At 34.9% G+C, this 26,914-nt stretch overlaps 5 protein-coding genes and 1 pseudogene across 6 annotated transcripts; 2 read left to right on the top strand and 4 right to left on the bottom strand.

Moving 5' to 3' along the window:
• Positions 1-858: 858 nt before the first annotated feature.
• LOC109128309 (uncharacterized) lies at positions 859-1,871 on the bottom strand (annotated as a pseudogene).
• A 751-nt stretch (positions 1,872-2,622) lies between these two features.
• On the top strand, positions 2,623-6,960 carry LOC104734353 (cell division control protein 48 homolog E). Its single transcript, XM_010453908.3, has 8 exons — positions 2,623-3,486; positions 3,622-3,787; positions 4,118-4,346; positions 4,425-5,191; positions 5,279-5,500; positions 5,585-5,656; positions 5,746-6,387; positions 6,490-6,960. Exons 1-8 carry the CDS (start codon positions 3,458-3,460, stop codon positions 6,793-6,795), a joined length of 2,433 nt encoding a protein of 810 aa, XP_010452210.1. The 5' UTR covers positions 2,623-3,457; the 3' UTR covers positions 6,796-6,960.
• Positions 6,961-7,057: 97 nt separating this feature from the next.
• Positions 7,058-10,195, bottom strand: LOC104734352 (OVARIAN TUMOR DOMAIN-containing deubiquitinating enzyme 10). 2 transcript variants are annotated; one of them, XM_087482614.1, is made up of 11 exons: positions 9,728-10,195; positions 8,820-9,190; positions 8,546-8,715; positions 8,385-8,458; positions 8,252-8,306; positions 8,091-8,165; positions 7,916-7,989; positions 7,779-7,827; positions 7,601-7,685; positions 7,428-7,484; positions 7,058-7,339 (listed from the first exon to the last, which is right to left on the bottom strand). In XM_087482614.1, the coding sequence occupies exons 2-11, from the start codon at positions 9,178-9,180 to the stop codon at positions 7,284-7,286; spliced, it is 1,056 nt and encodes a 351-aa protein (XP_087338740.1). In that variant the 5' UTR covers positions 9,181-9,190; positions 9,728-10,195; the 3' UTR covers positions 7,058-7,283. The 2 variants fall into 2 exon arrangements, with proteins under 2 accessions (XP_087338740.1, XP_087338741.1); XM_087482615.1 differs by lacking the exon at positions 9,728-10,195 and adding an exon at positions 9,581-9,725.
• Positions 10,196-12,878: 2,683 nt separating this feature from the next.
• Positions 12,879-15,325, bottom strand: LOC104734351 (serine/threonine-protein kinase PCRK2). The gene is made up of 5 exons (XM_010453904.2): positions 15,024-15,325; positions 14,193-14,599; positions 13,828-14,088; positions 13,637-13,759; positions 12,879-13,543 (listed from the first exon to the last, which is right to left on the bottom strand). The coding sequence occupies exons 2-5, from the start codon at positions 14,562-14,564 to the stop codon at positions 13,034-13,036; spliced, it is 1,266 nt and encodes a 421-aa protein (XP_010452206.2). The 5' UTR covers positions 14,565-14,599; positions 15,024-15,325; the 3' UTR covers positions 12,879-13,033.
• Positions 15,326-19,877: 4,552 nt separating this feature from the next.
• Positions 19,878-23,305, bottom strand: LOC147929091 (uncharacterized). Its single transcript, XM_087482345.1, has 3 exons — positions 22,510-23,305; positions 22,110-22,219; positions 19,878-21,331 (listed from the first exon to the last, which is right to left on the bottom strand). The coding sequence occupies exons 1-3, from the start codon at positions 23,226-23,228 to the stop codon at positions 20,112-20,114; spliced, it is 2,049 nt and encodes a 682-aa protein (XP_087338471.1). The 5' UTR covers positions 23,229-23,305; the 3' UTR covers positions 19,878-20,111.
• Positions 23,306-26,285: 2,980 nt separating this feature from the next.
• LOC104734349 (auxin-induced protein 15A-like) lies at positions 26,286-26,914 on the top strand. Its single transcript, XM_010453902.2, has one exon. The coding sequence runs from the start codon at positions 26,373-26,375 to the stop codon at positions 26,712-26,714; it is 342 nt and encodes a 113-aa protein (XP_010452204.2). The 5' UTR covers positions 26,286-26,372; the 3' UTR covers positions 26,715-26,914.

Here is a 26,914-nt window from a genome sequence, read left to right as displayed (position 1 = left end):
CTAGATGCGTCAATCATTACCATAAAATAACGAAATGGCCCGCATGAAGGGTGAATAGGTCCACATATATCACCATGTATTCTCTCTAAGAATATTGGTAATTCATTCCCGACTTTGGTTGGCGATGGCCTAATTATGAGTTTTCCTTGAGAACATGCATCACATGAAAACTCACCAGAAAAATAAATTTTCTGGTTTTTTAATGGGTGGCCATTAGAATTTTGCACAATTTTTCGCATCATGATTGAACCAGGATGTCCAAGTCTCTCATGCCAAATCTTAAGCGTATTAGTAAACTTTGAGTTTATTGTAACATACGATGCGAATACATTTATTTTTGTGCAATATAATCCAGAGGATAACATTGGTAACTCTTCCAATATATGTTTTTCCTCAGATTTGATGCAAAAATATTCAATGCCATTCTTATTCATAGTCACTATATGATATCCATTTCTTCGGATATCTCTGAAACTTATCAAGTTTCGTTGAGACTTAGGGGAATATAATGCATATTTTATTTCAAATTTTGTTCCCCTTGGCATTGAAAAATTTGCTTCGCCAAAACACATTATAATCTTTGCATTTCTAGATATAGTGCTTACGCCTTTAGCGGAGTCATTCATTTTGAGAGAGGAGAAATATTTTTTATCTCTAAATATTGAGTGCGTAGTAGCACTATCTGCTAGACACATTTCTTCATCCTTAATCTCAAAAGTTGACATTTTCTGGAGATAAAACATTCATAAAATATGCATTAATATATAACAAAGTCTTAGGAGATTTAGGATATATTACAAAAAGACTTTAAACACCAAAAGTTTTACAAGCATATTTTACATAAAGATTTTAATCGCATCATTTTCCACTCTCTTGATTGACGAGGAAATCTGCGATATCCAGATGAGTTTCATCATTGAGACCATGGTAGGAAGGTCCAGCTTCATTTGAGATGAGATTAGTCTCAACGTCTCTTTTTTTTCCTTTTAAGATGCTTGATATAGATCGGCCAAATGCTTTGGTATACGACAAGTTTGGTACCAATGACCTTCATGCCGCATCTGTAACAAATACTCTCATCTTTTTTCTTTATAACGCGGCTGACATCATTTACATGAAGATCGTTGTTGGCTTTGCCAGCGTTAAAGCTATTAGGATAGTGACCTCTTCCTCTACCTCGGCCACAACCTCCTCCACGCCCACGACCACGGCCACGACCTCGGCCGCGTCTGCGTCCTCGTCCTTGCCAATTATTATAACTGGATGAAGCAACATTCACTTCTGGAAGTGGAGCTGATCCAGTTGGACGAGTTTGATGATTCAGCATCACGAGTTGATTATTTTGTTCAGCAACAAAAAGAACGTGCATTAACTCAGAATATCGAGTGTATCCTTTGGTCTGGTATTGTTCTTGCAGGATTACATTTCCAGGATGAAAAGTTGAGAGCGTTTTTGATCATATCATAATCGCTCACTTCTTCGCCACACAAAGCCATCTTGGAGGTGATTCCGAACATAGCGGAATTAAATTCACCAACACTTTTGTAATCCAAAAACCGGAGATTTAACCACTCATTTCTAGCCTTTGGTAAGATCACATATTTCTGGTGATCAAACCTATCTTTGAGTGATTGCCAAAGATCTACAGGATCTTCTTTCGTGATGTACTCGTTTTTCAGATTATCGTGGAGGTGGTGGCGTAAAAACACCATGGCCTTGGCCTTATCCTCATCTGACGTCGTTTCCGACGGATCGATGGTGCTTAAAAGCCCATCCGATCTCAGATGCATTCGTGCATCCGATGCCCATGTCATATAATTTTTTCCAGATATATCAAGGGCAAGGATTTCGAGTCTGGCGAGATTTGACATAATTATCTACATGAATAATAAGTCCGTTATTAGTTTATTCATGAGATTTTGAGGAGGCAGAGTCTTCCATAATATAATATAAATCTTAACATATGATCGAGAAGGCAGAGCCTATCTTTCTGATCAAGAATGTAGATCTATATGATCAAGTAGGCAGAGCCTACCATTATGATCAAGGAGAAGACATAGTCTTTTTACTCCGTAAATATCTCATATATATATTCTTGAATTTAAAGGAATTTAAAGAAATTTTAAATAAACAAATTCGACATAAATTAGATGTTACCTCAAAAGAGTGATCTGTATAGAAACGGTTGGAGCAGAGAGACGATCGTGCTGATAGCGTGATATAAAAAAAGATCTTAATATATATATATATATATACATATGAGATTTCTTAGTACTTGAATGAGTGGTGGAGAATTAAAGGAGAGAAGAAGAGTAATATTAAGAGAAGGAAAGAGGACTTGTAATAAGAAAGCAAAAGTTGTATTCCACAACCACATACAATGTTTCCTCCCATCACATATTTATAGGCACACAATTAAGGATGAGTCACTTAATCAAAAGAGAGAAACATGACAAGTGTTAAAACATGTGTCATGTTTAGTGATGAATAATCACTTCTTTATAACAATAACTCTTTTTTTGCAACATTAAGCTTTTTTTTTTGATAAATTAAGAATATTCTAGACATGAGGTTTTTTTTATATTTTTGATATTAAAAAACTAAATAATGACACTATATTTTAGACCAAATAAAATAAATTGTAAGATATACAAATTTCTATATTGAAGAAACAGGAAAAAAACATATGTAGCTTGCAGTGGCGGAGCTAGGAAATTAGTTTACCAGGGTCAAAATAAATTTTAAAGTGTCAATTATGTTGTTAATTTTTTTTATAAGAGTCAATTGTGCTATTTTACCAGAATCAATTTGATTTTTTCTTTAAAAATTTAACCAGTTTTAAAAATTCACCGGGATCATTTGACCACATGATACTATATTGGCTCCGCCGTAGCTTGCTTTATACCGCTACCTAACAAACTTGTTTTCCTTTCTTGTGTTTGTTATCACCTAGAACCCAAAAAAAATGTGAACTGTTCTGTTATCTTCCTCACCTCTCTCTTTTACTTTTATTTTCAACTTTCCCCCATAACTTTTTTTAATACATTTAGGTACCCTTACCACACTATAAAATTAGTCAAAATAAAAATCGGTTTTTTCTCCTTCTATAAAAAATTAATATTTTCGTTTTTAATGCTTGGTAAGTCATAATAATATAAATTAATTGATATGTTTTGAAATAAATATGGGTGTTTTAATTATAATAACTAAATATAGGAAAGATTTGAGATAAAATTAAAAGAATAGGGGTCGTTTAGCGATTAATAAAAGAATAAGAAAAAAAAAATGGAAATTAAATTCCGCTCTTCTTTTTCCAACAAGAAGGAAATCACAGAGGGCTATAAATCCCGAAAGCAGCTGCCCTTGAGATCTCTCTCATTATCTCTCATTCATCATCGTCTAATCGATCTCTCTCTAGTAACAAATTTCGCAGCTTTCTTTCTCTGGTCTATCAACTATGTCTAACAAACCAGAATCTTCCGACTCGTAAGTACACCCCAGATCTTTCGATTCTTGTTTCCCGATTATAAAGTTTCGATTTTTTTTACTTGGGTTGCTTCGATATTAGGATTAGGGTTTTTTTTAGGTTTGATCTCATGTTTTAAGCTTGTTTTGTTTCAGGAAACCTAAGAAGGAGGATTTCAGTACTAAGATTCTCGAGAGGAAGAAGTCTCCCAACCGACTTGTTGTTGATGAAGCTATTAATGATGACAACTCTGTCGTCTCGCTTCACCCTGCCACCATGGAAAAGCTCCAGCTTTTCCGAGGCGATACAATTCTCATCAAGGTTAGGGTTTTTTTTTTACTCGAAACTCTTTTTATTGAGTACTAAGTTGTGTTATGCTTGGGTTTTGTTGTTGCTCCTCTCTCCCTCTTGAGACTACTTGTAAAGTGTTGAATGTTGGTTTATCGAATTAGGGTTTTTCCTTGCTTGGCTAATGGATTCTTATGTGACTTGTCTTTTGTGTCCACAATTGTGCTAAGATGTTTTTATTTTGTATGATCTTGTAAACACGTACAGTTAGGTTCACAACTTTTCACTTTTTTCTGTTTGAAGAATTGATTTTTTTTATTTGATCTCTGTGATTTCTTACTTGATTGGGTTTTGGCTTTGCAGGGTAAGAAGAGGAAGGACACTGTGTGCATTGCCCTTGCTGATGAAACATGTGAGGAACCCAAGATCAGAATGAATAAGGTTGTAAGGTCTAACTTGAGGGTTAGGCTGGGAGATGTTATTTCTGTTCACCAATGCCCTGATGTCAAGTATGGAAACCGTGTCCACATATTGCCGGTTGATGATACTGTTGAAGCGGTTACTGGAAACCTTTTTGATGCTTTCCTTAAACGTAAGTTTGCTTGAATCTTTGATTCTCTTTCATATCCTTGTTCGTGTTTGCAGAACTTTAATTTATTTTTTTCAACAGCTTACTTCCTGGAGGCTTACCGCCCAGTGAGGAAGGGAGATCTTTTCCTAGTAAGAGGAGGAATGAGGAGTGTGGAGTTCAAAGTCATCGAGACTGATCCTGCTGAGTACTGTGTGGTTGCTCCAGATACAGAGATCTTCTGTGAGGGTGAACCAGTTAAGAGGGAGGACGAAGAAAGGCTTGATGAGGTTGGTTATGACGATGTTGGTGGTGTCAGGAAACAAATGGCTCAGATTAGGGAATTGGTTGAACTTCCCTTGAGGCATCCACAACTCTTTAAATCAATTGGTGTGAAGCCACCAAAGGGAATTCTGCTATATGGACCTCCTGGATCCGGGAAGACTCTTATTGCCCGTGCTGTGGCTAATGAAACCGGAGCGTTTTTCTTCTGTATCAATGGACCGGAAATCATGTCGAAGCTGGCTGGTGAGAGTGAGAGCAACCTCAGAAAAGCATTTGAGGAGGCTGAGAAGAATGCCCCTTCTATCATATTCATTGATGAGATTGACTCTATCGCACCAAAAAGAGACAAGACGAATGGAGAGGTTGAGAGGAGGATTGTCTCTCAGCTCCTGACGCTTATGGATGGTCTGAAATCCCGTGCCCATGTTATTGTTATGGGAGCAACAAATCGCCCCAACAGTATTGATCCAGCTTTGAGAAGGTTTGGAAGGTTCGACAGGGAAATTGATATCGGTGTTCCCGATGAAATTGGACGTCTTGAAGTTCTTAGGATCCACACGAAGAACATGAAGCTAGCTGAAGATGTAAATTTTCTATAACTTAAGCCAAGTTCTTTTGTTATTTTTCTGGTTGCAGTGTTTATTAAAGTTTTTTCTTTTTCTTTTAAACAGGTGGATCTAGAAAGAATCTCCAAGGACACACATGGATATGTTGGAGCTGATCTTGCAGCTCTATGTACTGAAGCTGCCCTTCAATGTATCAGAGAGAAGATGGATGTGATTGACTTGGAAGATGACTCTATTGATGCCGAAATCCTCAATTCCATGGCGGTGTCTAATGAACACTTCCACACCGCTCTTGGAAACAGCAACCCATCCGCACTTCGCGAAACTGTAAGTGTTGATCCTTACTAGTAAATGTATCATAACCTGTTTCTTATCCTGTTTCGATTCTAACAATTGCATTTTATTTCACAGGTTGTTGAGGTTCCAAATGTCTCCTGGGAGGATATTGGAGGTCTTGAGAATGTTAAGAGAGAGCTTCAGGAGGTAAAAATTGTTTTTACATGCTCTGCTTGGATCTAAATTGTTTCATTTTTAAGAACTTATCTGATCAATTTTTGTTTGTGGTAATGCAGACTGTTCAATACCCTGTGGAGCATCCAGAGAAGTTCGAGAAGTTTGGAATGTCTCCATCAAAGGGAGTTCTTTTCTACGGCCCTCCTGGATGTGGGAAAACCCTTTTAGCCAAAGCTATAGCAAACGAGTGCCAAGCAAACTTCATCAGTGTCAAGGGACCCGAGCTTCTCACAATGTGGTTTGGAGAAAGTGAAGCCAACGTCCGTGAAATATTTGACAAGGCTCGTCAATCTGCTCCTTGTGTTCTGTTTTTCGATGAGCTAGACTCTATTGCTACTCAGAGAGGAAACAGCGTGGGTGATGCAGGCGGTGCAGCTGATAGAGTGTTGAATCAGCTTCTGACAGAAATGGATGGAATGAACGCAAAGAAGACGGTGTTCATTATTGGAGCAACTAACAGACCTGATATCATCGATCCAGCTCTTCTTCGACCTGGAAGACTCGACCAGCTTATCTACATTCCCCTGCCTGATGAAGATTCACGTCTCAATATATTCAAGGCCTGCTTGAGAAAATCTCCTGTTGCTAAAGATGTAGATGTGACTGCACTTGCTAAGTACACCCAGGGATTCAGTGGTGCTGATATCACTGAGATCTGCCAGAGAGCTTGCAAGTACGCCATCAGAGAAAACATCGAAAAGGTCAGATATTTTTTTATTATTAGCTTCTGAAACTTGATTTGGTAACCGTTACTACCAATTTGTTTAAATCTTGACCATTTTTTGTGTTTTTTTGTTCCTTAGGATATTGAGAGAGAGCGTAGAAGGAGCGCGAATCCAGAAGCAATGGAGGAAGATATGGTGGATGATGAAGTATCAGAGATTAGAGCTGCTCATTTCGAAGAGTCCATGAAATACGCAAGGAGAAGTGTGAGTGATGCTGATATTCGCAAGTACCAAGCTTTTGCTCAGACGCTGCAGCAATCGAGAGGGTTTGGATCTGAGTTCAGGTTTGACTCAACCGCTGCCGGACGCACAACTGGTACTGCAGCCGCTGATCCCTTTGCCACTTCTGCAGCTGCAGCTGATGACGACGATCTCTACAGTTAGATTACCTCTCATAGTAATCGTTTTTTTATATTTTCTTTTAACTTAAACGTTGTGATCTTTTGAATGATGTCGAGAGGGATACAGTTAACAGTTAACTCCTCCGAGTTTGTCATGACTCAAAAGCTCACTCTAGCAAATTATTTCGATGTTTATTTTTCTTCACAATGCTCTTGATCAGTTTTCTTACGGTTAATCTCCTTTATATAATAATATATACTACTGGAGAAAAGTTGTCGTTGGAACTGTTAGCTGAACAGGGAAATGATCAAAATGTTGTGTATTTTTTATTTAATTTGTTAATTCTGTTTTTTGGGCAGATAAATTTTCTCTCTTTCAAAGAAGAAAATAATATTATTGTAAGACTTTGAAGCTGTGAGCTCTGTTCATCCTCTCTCTCTCTCTACGAAGGGACTAATTCAAGGAACATCCCTCTCTCAAGTCAATAAAATATTAATATAACCCAGTGCTGATGATGATCCACGAATTGTCTAGTTTCCGAAACGCCACCATTTTCTCTTCCTCTGTAGCTCTGTTTCAGATGTATCTGATAACCAACATATCAAGAAGAAAAGAATTAAGATGAGGAAAGAAGCAAAACATAGTATGAGAAATAGAAGGTTTCTTGAAGTTACCTCTGTTTAAGTAGATGGCGTTGTAGTGAACCTCTGCCCAGAAGCTCAAGAAGATTACTGCAGACAACAAGAGCAAAATATCAGATCACTGTAATATAACCATAACAAGAGAGGTAGCAAAATATCAGATCACTGTAGACAATGCAATTTTACAGTAAAAAGAAACTCTTTACCTCCTTTGGATTCTTGGGAGGTAGGAAGAATTTCGATGTAACATGTATCTTTGAACGATGTTACGACTACTATTTTCACCCGATACTGCCATGTTGAAAAGTTTCACCAAAACTGATTAGATATGAACTGAGAAAAGTAAAGGAAGATCAGCTCATCTTTTTTACAAGTAATTTATACCGCATCTGCAGCTGCCTGTAATGTCACATGATCACCCCACTCACCGCTCCTGTTTCAATTTTTTAACATTATAGGCTTTAACAAGAGAAGGGGCACCAAATGCTATTATGGAGTTCACTAAGAGAAGATATTTTTACCGAGACATCTTTTTTAGGTACTCAGAGAAGTCCATAGGAACATATCCTTGATAAGAATCTGGACGAGATTTGAGCTAAACCAGAAAATGAAAATTGCAAAAAAAAAAAAAAAAAATGAGTTCATGCAACTTGTGGGAGCTTGTAAAGATTCTCAAGAGCAAAAAGATCATCAAACCTGTTTTACTATTTGTCGTCTAACATGTTTATGGCGGTCTGCGGTTTTGTATAGTTGATCAGCTAAAGCACGGAACTGAAAAGAATAATCAGAGGGAGGATTCAAGATTCAAAATGATGAGTAAGAATCTATTCCTTCCAGAAATTTATGAAGAAGTTTACCTGGCAATTACCATCTCCTGGAACCTTAACCTCAGTGAAGTCAAACATCTCTAACCTGAAACAATGGGAAAATAATTGAACCAAGAATGGTTTATATATGACAGATTAACATAGAATGAGCAAAAATACATACCTATTCCGAAGTCTCTCATGATCTGAAACTGCTTCTTCTTCTGGAGGAATTTCACCATTTATTTTCGGTATGTACTGCATATATATATTATGATCGATTGTCAAATGAAAAGAACATATTAACAACAATTTAAACATAATAGTTTTCTCTAGAGTACTTACCGGAATGGGAACCATTTGATTCAGTCTCCTGCCAAATTCACCATCAGCATCACATTGATCAGATTCCCATGAGTACACATATTCATCCGTGTCACTCGGGCTTGAACACGAAAAGACATTTACCGAATCATCACTCCTCCCATCTTGATCATTATCATTTCCTACCCATTCTACAACACACAAAAAACACATCTCTGTAATCTTATGACAAAAAAACCACAACCACACACATGAAAAGCATAAAACCATTGGAAGAGCTAGTTCAATGAATAACCTGAAGAATAATCCACAGCAGACTGATCATTCCAAGCATATTCGTTGTTGTTATTACTATAGTTGTTAGTATAACCTTCTTGCTGATGTTGTTGTTGTTGTTGATGGGAATAATCATTACTTTCAGCGATTTCAAGCTGCAAAAGTTCGTCTTGGAGAGTTCTTGCAATGATCTCATCATTATCTACATCACTTCTACGACGATCTTCATAATCTCTGTAATACTCACCGCTCTGGTGGTGTTGATGATGAGCTACTTCATCGTCATCATGAATCATCTCAATACCATAAGGAGGATACGTGTACGGATGTGGACCAAGAAACCATTCCACAATACTTGTGTTCTCTTCATGTGAAACCATCTTTCAAAACCTGAAAACGTTATCAAGAAATCAAAAAAATCTTATCCATCAAAATCAAATCACCCTTTTCTTCAAAACAAAACAAAACCAAAAAAAAAAAAAAAAAAAGACTTCTTAATAAACACTCCAAAAATCAATAAATATACACAGTGTTTAGTTGCGTAACTCTTGGGAGACCTCTCTGGACATTGACGGGAAAATTAAACAACAGAGACTTTTCAACAAAGACGAAAATGTGACTTCTAAAGAACTAACACAAAACAAATGTTGTTTTACTCCAAAATTCTCCCAATCATCTTCATTATTTCCTAAATTAGACACTTTTAACTTAAGTCATTATCACAATCAAAGCTAAGAAGAGGTTCGAATCGCGAGACAAAACAAAGAGAACCAAACCAACTTGGAGATTTAGTAATGAACTCATCAAAGAAACGATTTTTTCACTATGAATCCAGATCTGAGAAAATAATAATAATAATATGGGTTGAAAGAAGAAGAAGAAGAAGAAGAAGAAGAAGTTAGATCAAAATTTGGAAAAGAAACTCACCTTTTTCCACTTACTAAATCTCTGCAACTTGAAGACGGGATTGAATTTTTACTAAAAATAGACAATTTGTTTTTTTTTTTTTTTAGAATTTCAGGAAGAAAGATTGAGAATTTAGGGTGGAAATAAACATAATTTCAAATGGGTTTGTTTCTTTTTTCGCAACTTTCTTCTTCTGAAAAGACTCAATTTTTTTGGCGGATGAATGAAGAAAAGAAAAAAAAAAGGATCGAGAATGATTCGAATAAAAAATAAAGTTTTTGCCTTTTTCGATTCTGAGAAAGAGAAAGAAACCCAGAAAAAAACAATTAAAATTAAAAAAAGGAAAATGAGAAAACGCGCAAAATGCCACTCAATATTTATATGCAATTCCTAATTTTGTAGCCGTTGGATCATTAATACGAACGGTCATGACTTCATCAGTTATATTTATTGTTTTCTTTTTAATTCAAATTCATTCTTTATTGTTGTGAGAGCATTTTCCAAAGAGGTACTATTACTTAAAGAATTAATCAACCTGATTAGCAAAATCCTTGATTTTTATTAATCAGGGGGCGTAGAATCTAGTTTCTGATTCTAAATTATTTTCTTATCATCAATAGAATTGAAGTGGAATCTTTAAAGATATCAAGTTTATTGTGGTTTTGAATATTTTATTGTCCTTTTGATTTCTACTAACAAGTTGTATAGATCAAGAAAATTTATCTGTATATATATATATATACTTAGATGAACTGGAAAATATTTATTTGTTCAAATGAAAAAAAAAAGGTAAAATCGAAAGGCTTTATCATTATTTCACACCAGATTAAAGCTTGAATTTTGTTTGTGTGATTAGATTGAATATTCTGACTTTTCAGATTTTACTGGGACATCCTGTAAAAAGACAGATCTAAAAAAATTTTGAATTGAAAAAAGAAAAAAAAAATGGGAGGTATTTTTTAACATGTAAATTGTTAGTAATATTTTCGTGGTCTTTACCAAATCCCCAAAAATTAAATTTGTAGTTAATGAGCATTTAAGGAAGGATTAGCATGTAAATGTTAATAACTAGTGTTAGGCTAAAAATGTTGAATTTTTTTCTTAAAGAGGCAAATGGGTCCAAATAATAACACATGGCTGGCTGCATAGTTTTGATTAATTACCTTTCCCAATCATATCCGGCGCCAATAAATTACTACTTTTTTTTTTCTTTTGTGTCAGTGTAAGAATTCCACGTGGCACCAACTCAATTTATTGAATTCCAAAAACTTTCGAATTCAATTCTTTCAGGCAGCCCCCTTTGTTTGATTTAATCGTGATATTTAAAAGTTTGTATATATTTAAATATTTCTTGGGAATATTAAAGTTTTCTTAGGTTGTATAATAAATGAACTAGGTTCAGGTTCTATGTTCTCACGGTGAATCGTGAATCATACGGATGCTTTGCGAATGCTTCAATTTATTTTTAATTTTTCAATATTATAAAGTATAACCCCCCCCCCCCCCCCCCTAGATTGACAAATTCATGCAGTAATGAGATCTATACTAATGAGCAATACTATAAAATAATATGTAAATGAGTTTAGTAGAAATAAAATAAGTCAAATTGCTTGCAAATAATAAAATAAGAGGAAAAATAGTCAATTTATATTGCATCACCTTTAAGATAATATGTCGTATATTTTTAAAATTTATGGCATGGGTCATGAATGATTTGAGAAACCCAAAAGCCAGTTTTTTTGTTAGGTAGCAAAATTTGATTAAGCTCATACGTAATTATGGTGCGTTTTTTTGATAAACGTTAGTAGTAGTTGTGAAGACTGAAGATTATGCTGATGTAGCCATTAGCATTAGCAACACCCTTTCAATTATCCTATGCGCATATTATATGTTACATGTCAATTAGTCGAATACTATATAACTTAAATAGTCCATTTCAAAAAGGGTCAATGCACTATTTTATAGAGTTATAATAATATGAATAAATGTTACTATCATATATGGTAGTTCATAGAGCAGAAATCTACCAAACAACATGCATGCAGCATTGTTCTAACAATCATAGTTGAGAACCAAATATATTAGCGCGTGTGGTTTCATATAAACTCTATGTTCAAAAAACCTATCATGTCATATAAATAGATAAATAAATCTAGTTAGTACTACTTGATAAAGGAAGTAATACGTGATTAGCAATTTAGCATTTAGCGTGACTGTTGTAAGAGTATTTAGCGGTTCGTATTATCTAAGAGATGGTTTCAAATGTTAGCAAGGGTTTTTTTTTTCAAAGTTCGATTACGTAACTAAAGTATACATTATGTTTTGTTGTGCTATAACTATATTTTAAGTGATTTTTTTCTTAACTTACTATGTGAATCATTAACTCTCAATTGAGTATTTTTATTTTTCCTTCTGTTCGTTTACACCAAAGCAATCAGTGAATCGGGCATTTTTTTATGAAAAAAACACCAATTAAATTCGCTTTTCACGTTACTTTTTATGAAATTCTTTTTTTTTTTTTTTTTTTAATAATCTTGAGATGCTATGATAGTTTTACTAAAAGCTCTAAATTTAATGGCTTCCCCTGTTTTCAGCCAAAATCAATGCTTCAAAAGTCAAATTGTTTGCCATTGTTAGTACAGATGAGTTGAATGCAATCTTATCAATATTATTCCACTTATTGTGTAAAAAAGGAACCATTTGATGCCTTTTTTTCTTCTGTTATTTTCATTTAAATCTCGAATTCTTACAAGTAAACAAAACATGGTGACAGATACTAGGCTTATAATTATGTTATGCATATGAATTTGTAACGGAAGTCATACACTCGACCCTCTCTTGTTCCATTAATGCATAATGCATTCATTTTTGTGAATGAATAATAAATAACACACACGCCTTTAGAATTTAGAACTGACCTCAACTTTATGAAATATTTTTTGGGAAATACCACAAGGTGGGCAAGATCATGTTACCGATTTAGACCGTATGACCTTTATAATGGGCTTATCATAAGCTAATTAAGCTGTGACCAAAGGCCCAAATAGCCTATTAGTTTTCATTGTGTTTTATTGATGCCTCTCTTGGTTTCATTGTGTTTGATCACTTTGTTGCCTGCTGCTATCAGGTGAGTAGCACTGCAAAAATACTCGAAAGCACCTAAATCGTAATATTTCAAATCGATCGTTTCATAAGCTTAATATGGAAACATCACACAAAACAATAAAATTAACAAAATTAGTAAAAGAAAGAAAAAAAAATGTAAGAAAACTCACAAGTTTGTTAAAATTACAGAATTTTTAATTTGTTTCTGACTTGGCCTCAGTATCAACAAGCTCGCACATTCTTTGGGTTCCACAACTTTTCCAGCCAACCTCCTTCGCCACCATCAAGAACCTTCTTGTTCTTCTCTTCCTCGTCTCTAGAAGCTCCTTGACTCTTAAGCGGCACCAGCTGCGGCTTCTTGCTACCAACTCCAGGCGATGAAGCTTCCACAATCTTTGTCACCATATCTAACACCTCGCTCATCTTTGGACGCGCCTTTGCATTCCTAGCAAGGCAAAGGTTGGCTACAACCGCTAGTTTCTGCACTGGCTTGATCATGTACTTCCCTTCGAGCCTCGGATCTACTATGAGCCGAAACCTCCTTGTATCAGATAAGTAAGGTCTCACCCATTCTAAAAGCTTCTGCTCTCCTTTAGGCTTGTTCCGGTCTAGCGGCCTCCTTCCTGTAATAAGCTCATAGATGAAAACTCCGTAACCCCACACATCGCTTTTTGATGTGAGACGACCTGTTTGGATGTACTCTGGAGCTGCGTAACCCATTGTTCCTACTACCTGTTAAACCCCCCAAAAAATTATAACTTTCTTGATCTTGCAATGATTTCAAGAACCAAAAAGACCAATCAAGTGAAAAAGTGAGAAACTTACATCAGTAGAAACATGGCTTGACCCTGGTGAAGGCCCTAAGCGTGCCAAACCAAAATCCGAAAGCTTTGCTTTCCAGTTCTCGTCTAGTAGAATGTTGGATGACTTGAAATCGCGGAATATTATCTACAAACAGAAACATATTTATAGTTAACTGATGAGAGGAACGGATGAAGTGAAAAAACAGAGGATACCTGAAAGTCCATCTCTTCATGAAGGTATGTTAAACCCCGAGCTGCGTCTTGAGCTATTCTCAATCTAAGGTCCCAAGTAAGTACTGTTGGTGACCGCGGAGATAGATGAAACTCGACGCTTTGGTTTGGCATATATTCATAAACCAAAAGCCTTTGGATTCCACGTTCATCGTCTTCTGCACAATGGCCCAGCAATTTCACCAAGTTTGAATGCTCGACTACACCGAGAAAGTTTACTTCAGTCACCCATTCTTTATGACCCTGCAAAAACCGAATCATGATGATATCCAAAATTATATGATGATCCTTTGATGAATGAGTGAAACACTAACGGATTCTGTGAACAAAAGATGAAGAAACCTTACCTGCAACCCTCTTTTGCCGAGCTGTTTAACCGCAACTTCGATTTTCTTTGAAGGGTCTTCTAAGTTCTTGATCGTTCCCCAGTAGACACAACCAAAACCGCCTTCCCCAATCATACCAGACCTGCTGAAGTTCCTTGTAGCAGATTTAAGATCACTGATAGTGAACTCTCTAAGGTTGTCTTCTCTAGCTGACATGCTCGTGTTCGTGTTCCTTCCAGTGGATGATGATACGGTGCTCGTTCCAGAGACATCCCGGGGACTGAAATCTGAACCGCTTTTGTTTACGTCACTGAAGATAGAGGTTGGTGAAACAGGTTTAGGGCTTCTCTGTTCATCTTTCTTGTCCCCAAGAGGGAATAAGAAGCATTTCATCTTCGTAAAGATATTGAAACACCGAGGTTCCTCCACTGATATACACACACAAAGATGCACAAACGAACTAAAAAGTGAGCACATTGTAGCATTAGATTGAAACACCAAACCAACTTGACTACACTAGAAGACTCGGAATCGAATACACTATTCATTTGCTCGATTCAATCTAAAAATTTGATCTTTGAATCCAAACTAGTCACAAACAAAGGATCAAATTCTGTAACATCAAGGAACCTGAAGAATTTTCGAATCAAATTAGGGGTTCAAGAAAACCCCAAATTGATGTAACGAACCCTAAATTTTGTAGGTCAGACCAAGAAACATTCTTGGCTTAACTTGCCAAATTTATTAGTAAAGATTAAACCTTTGATTATTCCCTAAACAAGAATTGCAAGAAGTATAAGAATTTTGTGATAGAAAAGGTAAAAGTAAGTTGGAGGAAATAAACAAACTCACCTTTGAGATCTTTTTATGTACAGAGACCCAATAAAAATAAAAATCAAAAATCAAAACTTTTTCAGAAGAAGAAGAAAAAGAGCGTTAAAAATCACAAAGCTAAGTATTGTTGGCTTGAAAGGGAAGATAGGAATGTAGGAGCTATGTATTTTAGTAAGTCTAATGAAAATGAACTTGGAACAAAAAGATGGATGGAAGAAGCAAGAAGAGCTGACGAAGAAGACTAATAATCAAAAGAGGAGAGGAGGCTGGCTGATAAAAGGAAGTCAAAGGTTGTTGTGACGACTTTTTTTTTAATTTATGATAATATACTTCTTCCCTTCCAAAATATAAGATGTTTTAAGCAAAGCAGACAGATTAAAAAGTTTTTACTTTTAACAAGTTCAACCAATCAGAAACAATACTGCATAATATAAATTACTAAACTAATCTAAAATTTGCATTGAAATTTGAAAATATCATATATTATGAAACAACAAACTTCTCCAAAACATCTTATATTTTGAAACAGAGAGAATAATATATAGTTATATATATATATATATAGATGTCGACCCAAAAAAGAAAAAGGAAGACAATTTGGTCAATGAAATAATTGAGAGCAACAATTGGCAAATAAATACACACAAAGAAGAAGAAGAAAAAAAATTGCTCAATAAGAAATTTGAATTTTTTTAAAAACCGTAAATCTTTACAATCAATTTCCTGTAATTACAAAGTAAATGAGACTTTCCCCTATTTCATTGATGTTCTCTTTCTTTCTTTCGTTGTGCAGATCAAACTCGTGGCGCTAGCTTCATTATCAAATCAAGTGACATGTCCTTGTTCTCTTTTTTTCTTTTTGTTGAATCAGTTCCGCCAGGTGGTCGTCCTCACTATAAAAGTGTTTCGTTGAACAATATATATCTCCAAAAGGTGATAATACGAACATCATTCTATATTTGCAACGTTTTCCGCATCCGGTGCATATGGGTCGAGTGAGAGCATTGTTTTCAACAATATTGAACTCTTTCCCGTTGTATAACGTGAATCTTGAACCAGTATTCATATATATATCCTTCCCAAGTAAACATTTAATATGGAGTGCCACTTCACATTCTTCGCATCTGTAGAATCTCTTGGTTCTTGAATAGCCTCTGGTTGGGATTATTGCTTCCTCGCAAAGATCGCACGAGTAGACTCCCATGTGCGTCTTCTTCATTTGAACCATCATATAGAGGAGCTATGCACGCTTGACAATATTTTTCTCCATCATGCGGTCATGCCATATTTTGATATCTTCATCAAGTCGCATGGGATGTTCTGGATGACTAAAATGTAATATAATCCCATTACTTATCTCCTCAAACGACGGTTTGATACTTTCCTCTTCTTCTTCTGGTTAACCTTCAACCTCTTTTTCATCCCATATTGCTCATATTCTTAGCCCTGACGTCGCCATATTGCCAAATTTTTTGGACCCTAAAATCAAATGAAAAAAACCCAAAAAATAAATGGACCATGTGCATTTTCACTCCCTGCACATGTCTAGAGCCGGGCCTGTGCACAACATACATGCAATCGTTTTTCAAGCAAGTATGTTGCAACATACATGCAACATAACTTGTGGTAAATAGATGCATCTTCTATGAACCATGAAATCGCAAAGAAGACATACGAAGATGAGATACTTGTTATCGTCACCTCTACAAACATCACACATTAAATTGGATTTTCTAGGGAAGTAATATAGGGTATGCTCATGCCTTTTTTTATGGTTTATGAACGGCGGTTTTGTAGCACAAACCGGATCCAAACTAAAATGAAAAAATAGTAAATTAAGCATAAGGAATAACTAGAAAGGCATTGGCATTCCAGCATAGTAGGAAGTTCACTTACGTGAAGCTGAAGAGAATGTTTAGGATGACAAGGAGATTTGAACACAACACATTCTCTGTGGTACCATTTATCACATTCAACACAAAAATAGTAGGTTGTACCGATGGTGATATTACAAGCCCCACAACATCCTTTTCTTTCTTCAGAGAAAAGGATGTTTGCTACAGTAGTTTATCTATTGTTGCACCCAATAAGAGGTAGAAGATGGTGATGAGAATGTGAAGACTCATCATCTTCATCTTTATCATTAGAAAAATAATAGGGATTATCAACTATGAGACAAGATGCCCCTCGAACCACGAAACTTTGAAATGTTATGTTTTTGGTTCTTACGGCAGGGCATAGGAGACGAGAAGGAAGAGAATGGTTGATGAAGTCCATTAATGTTATGTGCTCCAAAGAATTTAAATGGTCAGAAATTTTGAGAGACTTGGTCCAGATGATACGAGTAGATAACTAGGCTAATCCATGAAATATATATACATATATAAGACGGTTAACCACTTGATGCTAAATTTTTGACAAGAAAAGCATCTCATGCCAAGTATAAACAATATCTTATATAATATGAGAAGGTTATCCTATTTTGTTAAGGAAATGACACTTGGCATGATGTATATCTGACACATATATTCATTTGTTGTTTGGACCTAATTAGCTTAAATTATTTGTAGTTTGGACTTTAGTAACTACAGACCCACAAAACCAAAAAAAAAAAATTTATACATTTTCTTCTTATATATTTATTTTCAGTTTTGCACCAAAAAAAAAAAAAAATTCAGCAAAATATATATTTCAGATTTTTACCGTTATGAAGATGCATCAAACAAATAAACGATTTATCCGCTATTCTTATCAAGTTAAAATGGTTTACGATCATTTTTTGCTTCTTATTTGCTTGGGCTCTTCGTAATTTCTCACTAATCTGTTTTAAATATGAGCATGGTTATGAGACCAATGACGGGGGTTATGATTCGATAGTATTATGATCATAATTGATTGTATGTGTTTAATTGTATTTGGAGCTATGTGGATTTTCTCTTTTTTATTATTACTTATACCAATTAAGTGGCTCATAAGTATCTGGTAAATAACTGTATTTTTTTTTCCTTAGTTTCTTTTTTGCCAGCAGAAAGAAAAAAAAAACTAAGGAAAAAAATGTAGTTAAAAGATGTAGTTAATAAATACAAAAGATAAAACAATGAAGAAACTCCGTTAAAAAGCATCTGTTATTTTGATGGATTTTCTCTTCACTGCATAAGGAAGTGGATCACTTATTTGAAGACACTATTACCGGAATTACAAAATTACGAAGAAAACAAAATTAAAGAAACTTAAATTAGACAGAAATTAGAGATAAATTTAAATTGCCAAAATTTCAAGAGATAGATTAGAAAAATTGAAGATGTAATTTGTGAGAATCTTAAAATATTATGTAATTTTAAATTAATTATTAGATTTCAAAAAAATAAATTAGCAAATTGTAATGTGTGAGAATAAATTAAGGTAATCAATATGAACAAGGGGGAAAACAGACAAATATTAAGAGATATATTAGGAAACAATATTGATGTGTTTTGTGGGAAACTTAAAATATATCAGAGAAAAAAACTATAGAAAATGGGGTTTTATTTGGGTTATGGGGTGTTTGATTAAAGAACAATATTGTATGTGATTTTTGTTAGATATTGTTCTCAATTGGGGAAAATGGTGTTAACATCAAAGAAGAGATCTACGTTTTTAACTTATTTAGAGGAAATAAGGAGAGTAAGAAAACGTTTTTCTTGTATCCAATATAGTTGATTTCTAGATGAACTAATGTTAAAACAAGCACACAATATTTGTCTTCAGCTACATTTGTTTTGTATATGTAAACAACTGTATTTTCCTCAGTCTTGATGCTATGAATTAATATTAATTTTTTAAGTTAATCTTTTATTATTATAATATTAAGTTGTGTCAAGTATTAGAAAATATGATTTTTGGAGAGACGACACAAAATTTTTTAAAACCTGCAAATATTTAAGGAAAAAGTAAGCTATCGACTGTATTGAACAAGAGAAAGAAGATGGCATATGCACAAACTTGAAGTGGATTTGTGTAAATTACAAGCTTGAACAAGTTGTTAGCAGTGATTTAAAACGGTAAGTCTTACTCTTACTATATCATTTTGTTAATTTTAATTGATGATTAAAGTTGTCACATAAAAATTAAGATATTATGTAAATTTTGTTTTTTTAAATTAAAGTATTATTAATTATCTATTTTAAAAAATATACCCTCTAGAGAAAAATCTGCATAATACAAATGATGATAAAACACATATAATTAATTATGTATTAAAATTTAGATACATCAAATAAATTTTGTATGAGATAATAAATAAGAAATAACTACTTAATTACTTCAACTAAAACTTTTTACCGATATGTCCTATTTATTTTATTTTGTGTCAATACATGAAGAACACATATTAAATATTTTTTAAAAAAATTTGCACATTAAAAATTTAAAATTATATATCTAGATTTAAGATATATAAAAATTAATAAAACTATAAAATGAAATATATCTTGCGCATCGCGCTAGCCTATTTCTAGTAATCTATATTCTACAGTTTAAACTTGATCACGCAAAGTATTAATACTATGCTTTTCCATTTGTTTTTAAGAAACAATTCTTAGTGTCTCCTCTCTTAATTTTAAACCCACGGCTACACTACCAGTTTCTCATTCGAGATTACTTTTTCCAACCCGGTATAGTTTAGAATACATGCCTACAATGTACTAAAACATGGTTACATTAATTTCGTGAATAATCCTCTACAGGGCCTACAAATTTTGTTAGCTTTTTTGAAAAGATTTTGTATCGAAAGCACTAGAAATGAAAAAATACAATGGTTAAAGAGAAATTTGATTTATATCATTGGATTTTAAAGAATGTTTGAGTGAATGAAAATATTTTGATTCCGCCGAGTTCATAAATGGTAACGTAATCAAGCATAAAAGAATGGAAATTTAAAATGTTACCGTTACAGATAATTATACACTACCCGTTACAACAGTCATATAATTATATAAGTGTATTTCCTTTTTTTCTTTTAAATTTTTTACTGCCTAACAATTTATTTGATGGGACTTGAGTCATACGTCTAATTTGGCTCTTTCCTATTTATTTGATCTTCTCACTTGCACTGCACATGTATCTAAATCAAAGCTTCTTCTTCTTCTTGGACTCATTATCAATGTGTTTGATTGAACAATATATATCTCCAGAAGATGCTGCTATAAACATCATTTTATATTTGCAACGTCCTTGGCATCCCATGCAGATGGGTCGAGTGAGAGCACTGTTTTTAACAATATTGAACTCCTCTCCTTGTACCGTAACTCTTGAACCAGGATTCATATATAAATCCTTCCCAAAGTAACATTCGATATGGAGTGCGACTTCACATTTTTTGCATCTATAGAATCCGGTTCTTGAATCTCCTCTTAGAATTATTGCTTCCTCACAAAGATCACACGAGTAGTCTCCCTTTGCAACATCTTCTTCATATGAACCCTCAGAAATATCGGACGAGGCCATGTAGTCTAAATAAGTGAATTCTTTATATGAAAAAGTGAGTAAATGTTCATCATTCAAGTATCTCACCTTATATGGAAGACCCGCACAACGAAAACACAAGAGAAAGCCGCAATCATCGCACGCTAACGTTTCTCTTCGATTACTACAAATCATACATGTACTTGTTGAGTTAAATAACAAGGGATGGATATGCAAATGATGATCGTACGGCTCAGATATAGAAGCACATCGTACGTCTAAACTGAAATTGTTACAATCAACATTGTAACACACATATTTGAAACCGCATGATTCAACCTCACAATACTGACATTGTTTGATTTGGGTAAAACATGGTTCCAGAGTAAGTAAATGGGCATGTAAGGCATGATGTTTCACACGGGGAAGATATGCACATTCTTCATGGAGAACATAATCACATTCCACGCATGTATATGTTTTACCATCATATAGAGGAAGTATGCACGCTTGACAATATTTTTCTTCACCGCACCATCTTTTTACATCTTCATCAAGTCGCATGGGATGTTCTGGATGACTAAAATGTAGTATAATCCCATCACGAATTTCCTCAAATGGCGGCTTAATATTCTCATCGTCTTCTTCGGGTTCTCCTTCAAGCTCCTTTCTGTCCCATATTATTCCTCTTGTGCGACTTGTGGCACAATTAGTATGCACACCATAAATGCAGCCCTTTGTCATGCAAGTATATGCCCCATACTTTTTGTCAATAGGTTTGTGACAAACTCCGCAAGCCCATTCTCCAGACGAAAGAGAAGAAGCAAAAGAAAGACGATGTTTGGGCGAATGTTTGTTTACCAAAATCCGAAGGTGGTCTTGGGCTCAGGAATCTCCTAACTTGGAACAAGGTTCTCAACTTGAGGTTAGTTTGGTTACTCTTCTCAAGCAGTGGCTCTCTTTGGGTTGCATGGATGAAGGAGCACCATATTAAAACTGCCACCTTTTGGTCTGCTGAGCTTCACAGCAATTCCAGTTGGATATGGAGATCCTTATTAAACCTGAGACCCTTGGCTAAAACTCTGATCCGATGTCAAATCGGTGATGGCACTTCTGCAAGTTTCTGGTTTGATCGTTGGTCTCCTCTAGGACCGCTAATCGATCTGCTTGGGGACAATGGTCCAGTCTTATTGGGAATCCCCATCAATGCTCAGGTTGTAGCTGCCACAAACTCTCACGGTTGGAGGCTCCCTTCTAGGAGATCCAGGAATCCGCTAGTTCTCAGCATCCGAGATCATCTGCTCTCAGTCCCAGCCCCTTCTCTCTCTCATGGCCCTGATCAGTTTCTGTGGGAAGTAGATAATCGCTCTTTGAATTCATTTTCTACAAAGAAAACTTGGAATCAGCTAAGACCCTCAAAGGAGCAACAATTTTGGGCAAAAGCTGTCTGGTTCAAACACCATGTGCCTAAACATGCCTTCACTTTTTGGGTTGCAAATCTGGATAAGCTCCCAGTCCGTTCAAGGCTCCTGAGCTGGGGAATGCAGGTATCTCCTGAATGCCCTCTGTGTAACTCTGAAACTGAATGCAGGGATCATCTTATGCTCCATTGTGCCTTCTCAGAGGAAGTCTGACAGCTTATTTTGAGGAAGCTTGGTCAACCAGTTTGTTGCTTTGTATCTTGGTCAACCTTAATCACTTGGCTTCTGTCCAAAACCCCTGGTCTCTCCACCACTTTAAAAAAGATTGCAGTGCAAGCGACAGTGTTCCACCTATGGAAGGAAAGAAACATCAGAATCCATGATCATATCACGGTTTCCCCTTCTTCGATTTTCTCCCAAGTCGATAGAAGTGTCAGGGACATTCTCTTAGCTCGACGGTACCGCAAAGGGTGTGGTCGCCTCTTATCCCAATGGTTTGCCCATTCATAGTTCTCTTTCAGAACCCCTTAATCTACTAAATCTTTGTTTCTATGGCTTTTTTTTTTTTTTTTGGGCTGTAGCAACTTCTGTAAATAAACTCTTCTCCTTGGGTAATATAATTCACATTTTATCAAAAAAAAAAAAAAGAAAGACGATGTTTGTGAAGAGATAATTTTATGACTTGAGGTAAGTAGATGCACTTTTTATGAACAACGAAATCGCAATGAAGACATACAAAGATGAAATACTTGGAATTCTCTCCACAAACATCACACGTTACCTTGGCTTTTCTGGTAAAGTAGTATAGTGTATGCTCGTGTCTTTTTGGATGGTTTATAAATGTTGGTTTTGTCGCACAAATCGGGTCCAAACTAAAATTACAAATAGAGCAATGATAAAATAAGGATCCACATCTTGTGAAATGGGATAGACATTCCAGCAACATGTAAATTTCCTTTTCCTTATATACGTGAAGTTGGAGAGAATGTTTAGGATGATAAGGAGATTTAAACACAGGGGGAGACTCGACACATTCTTTGTGGTACCATTTGTCACATTCAGTACAAAAGTAGTAGGTTGTGCCGCTTGCACTATTTCGACAAGCCCCACACTCTGTTTCTTCTCCTCTGTCCTCAGATAATGGTAAGTTTGTTACAGTTTCTCTGTTGTTGCACCCAATAAGAGGGAGAAGATGGTGAGAATGTGAAGACTCGCCATCTTTGGCATTAAAAATATAATAGGAACTATCGACTTTGGGACAATCTGCCCAAACAATTTCATTCAAACGTTGGCTTTTTAGGTTTTCGGTTCGTACGGCAGGGCATACGAGACGAGGAAGAGAATGGTTGATGGGATCCATGAATGCTATGTGCTCTACAGAATTTAAATGGTTAAAAAATTTGAGAGACTTGGTCCAGATGATATGATTGGAAATGAGTATATAACTAGGCTATAAACCATGATAGATATATATAAAAGACGGTGAACCATTGGATGCCAATATTGACAAGCTAGGAAGCATCTCATGCCAAGTATTACAATCTATTTACATCTCAAACTTGATCACGCAAAGTACTAAAACTATGTTTTTCTGTTTTGGTTTTAGTTCCTTTTAAGAAACATTCTTATTTAGCGTACGTCGTCCCACTTCGTAAATATAGTGTTTAGGAAACAATTTAAATATTCTATATTCTTTTCTTAATTGGTGTGTATCATTTTCTCTTTACTTAAGCCTAGACAGACTACCATTTTATTTATTCGATAATACTTTTTCCAACCCGGTGTAGTTTATATTCCCTAAAATAATAGGTTGTAAATATGGATTTGTGATTAAATATTTTACAGTGCCTACAAATTTTGTTACAGAGTAATATATAGTTGCACATCTTATATCGATCATCGAATCTGCGAGTCACACAATTTTTGTTAGTGTTGAATGTTTTTGTGTGTTCGAATTGAAGGACTACTTGATCGTTCAAAAGAAGAAATATGATATCACAAGAAAGGAGCTGAAAACATGGACAATATTTTTTTTCTCAATGGAAATAATTAAACAAAAATGTACACTCAGGAGCTGTGGAAAAAAACAAAAAAAAATAAACTCATTCTTATATGTGGCCGTTTGGTTTTTATACACAAGTGAGATTTTTTTTTTTTTTTGAAAATATGTGAATTTTCATTAGAGAAAATATACTGTAGTTGCTACAATGACTTTAATACCGAAGATTGCTCTTGCCCAAAAAAATAAAAACAAGAGGAATCAGTTAACATATGAGTAGGTAGAACCAACTAAAGGTATCTGAGCCAGACTTACACAAGTGAGATTTTAAAGTAAAGCTACGCTACAAAGCGAAATAAATATCGGACGGTGAAAGTAAGCTATAATGAACTTTCGCAAGAGCATGGGACAACACAATACACTATCTAAGTAGATTTACTGAGAAATTTTGTAGGTTTCTGGTTCCAATTAAATTTCACGTGGATAGCAGGACGTGCTATATCAAACGGCTAGGAAATCTATTTTTTTTTCTGATCCAAAGGCTAATAATCTCTCGTTTCCTTAAAGAGAGACACTGAAGCAATGGGATGAAGCACCGGCCTGTCTCTCTGGGGGGGGGGGGGGGGGGGATGAATCGGCCGTCTCGGAATCTCCAACACAAACAAAAAAAAACAAGATAAAAATAAGAAAAACTTACTACCTTTAAGTCGTCGAAATGTAAAATCTCAAGCGTATTTATTATATATAGTCTTATTATCAACTACGTCTAAAAGGTTTCACATGTCGAATACGTACAATGCTAATCTTTCCTTAGATAAGTATTACATAAATGATTCATGTCACTTATGTAGTGTATTAGATCTTCTTTCAGTTTTGATATAGCTAGGATTCCAAAGTAAAATATTTAATGTTTATGCGCAAGTGTAAGATATCCACTTTATAAATTTCTTGAAAAGTAAACATATGGTCGACCACCCAAGACATAATATTGAATCCCTAATGAATAAAAAGAATGTATAATGGTTGACAGCAATTTTAGCACAATTAGAACATGCTTACGTATGATGGCATGATGAATACAATATACGAGCTAGGTGTACGTACAGTACATTAAGATTTTGGTAATCACTAGTATTGACACATCAAAAGGATGATTTCATCCAGCATTAAAATCGCTTTGTGCGTATATTAGTTAGATGGTATATACATATGAACTAATCAGACTAATTATTGATGATATTTTAGGAACGTGTTTTGATTTTGGTAAATTATCACTGTAAGATCACGTACAATGGATATAGATAATATATACTTTGGCTTTGTGTAAAAATATGTGAGTTACATATCGCGACGTATGGTACGTAAGTGGAATTGCACTTTGTCCAAGAATCTTATCCCATTTTTCTCATCTCTTTTAAAAATCTTATCTTTCTCCAAACATTTTAATCAAACCGTGGGGTCCTCCTCTATTTCGCAACTTGAACAAAAACGTCTCTCCTTGACTCCTTCTATATATATGAATCAAAATATAATTCCTTATAAATTTTAGTTCTTCACTAAATAATTATTCCTGCTTTAGTAAAATAACACCGACTTATATGAAATCCTAACTTAAAAATCAATTGAAAATGAATAGAATGATACTCCATTTAGCCCATTTCTAACAATTTCTCTATATTCACTTTGTTGGCCACTATATATTTTATATATTAGCTTATGTTCTGTCTCATTCTATAAACAAGTTTTAGGGACCAATGGATCCATAAATTATTAGATCTGAAAACAAGAAAGAAAAAAAACTAACAATAAGCTAAAGTGACCAATTAAAGAGAGAGAGATATATAAACGTTTCTTCAAAAAAAAAAAACATAAAATACATCGTTTACGGTCTGTGCGCACCTCTAAATGCGCAATATAGTTGAGTGCCAATGTGCATGCCATGCCGATAAAGAGTCTTTTAATTTGTTTGTGTTCATGAAAAAATTAAAGAAACAAAATGAATCAATGATTAAAGCTAAAGCTCCCATTGGGGGAGCCAGGGAAGATGCATGTTCGTACGATTTCGTTATGTCGTAAGTACAGCTTGGCCGTAGTTGACCCCCAAAAAAAATAAAAAAAATAATAATACATAGAGTATTGTTCTTTTCATTTCTAGTAGATTTGTTATTTTCAAAATTAAATTGATAATGACGTTCCACATATTTAGTTAATATATTTTCTTTTGTAATGTATATATATGTATTGAATAGAATGTAGTATATATTGTTTTTCATGATAACAAATGTAGATCATGTATTATTGTAAAGACGACATGGTCCAAGAAAATCATTACCCATACCTATTCATGTATATATACGTTAAAATAGATATATAGTGGACCTATGTTTGTGACTTGGTGTATAAATACACAAGTACGACACTAGTACTTCTCTACATTCTATCTCACACTAACCCCCAAAAACGTCTCTCTCTCTTTCTTTTTCTCTCTCCATCTCTCTCATAAACATGATAAAGAAGAGCAAGCTGATCACAAAGGCATGGAAGCAAATGTCAAGCAGATTCTCCAAACATCGCGACGCCACGGGAAAGCCTAAGGATGAATATCATATACCACATGACGTACCAAAGGGACACCTTGTGGTGTACGTAGGCAAAGAAGAGGAAAGTTACAAGAGATTCGTTATAAAGATCACGTTGCTTCACGATCCCATCTTCAGGGCTTTGCTTGATCAATCAAAAGATGAAGCTTACGACGATTTCACTTCCGGAGATTCCAAGCTTTGTATTTCTTGTGACGAAACTTTCTTCCTTGAGGTCATCCGTTGTGCTTCTCCTCGTTATTCTTGACGAGTCTTTGATTCAAGAAGAGGGGTTCTTCGGACTTCTAACGTTTAGGATTTTGATAATTAATGTGAGAGGATCCATTATATTTGAGGTGATATGTGTAGAAATAATGAAGAATGTTGTGAAATGAGCCATTTTTAGGTAGTAGTTGATATAGAAGATGTAATCTTCTCATCAAAACCTTCATTGATTTAGCATGACTT

The sequence above is a fragment of the Camelina sativa genome, chromosome 13, assembly GCF_030686135.1.
Source record: "Camelina sativa cultivar CO46 ecotype springtype chromosome 13, ASM3068613v1".
Taxonomy (NCBI): domain Eukaryota; kingdom Viridiplantae; phylum Streptophyta; class Magnoliopsida; order Brassicales; family Brassicaceae; genus Camelina; species Camelina sativa.
The sequence above is the reverse complement of the archived record's forward strand: the minus strand, read 5'-3'. Positions and strand labels throughout refer to the sequence as shown.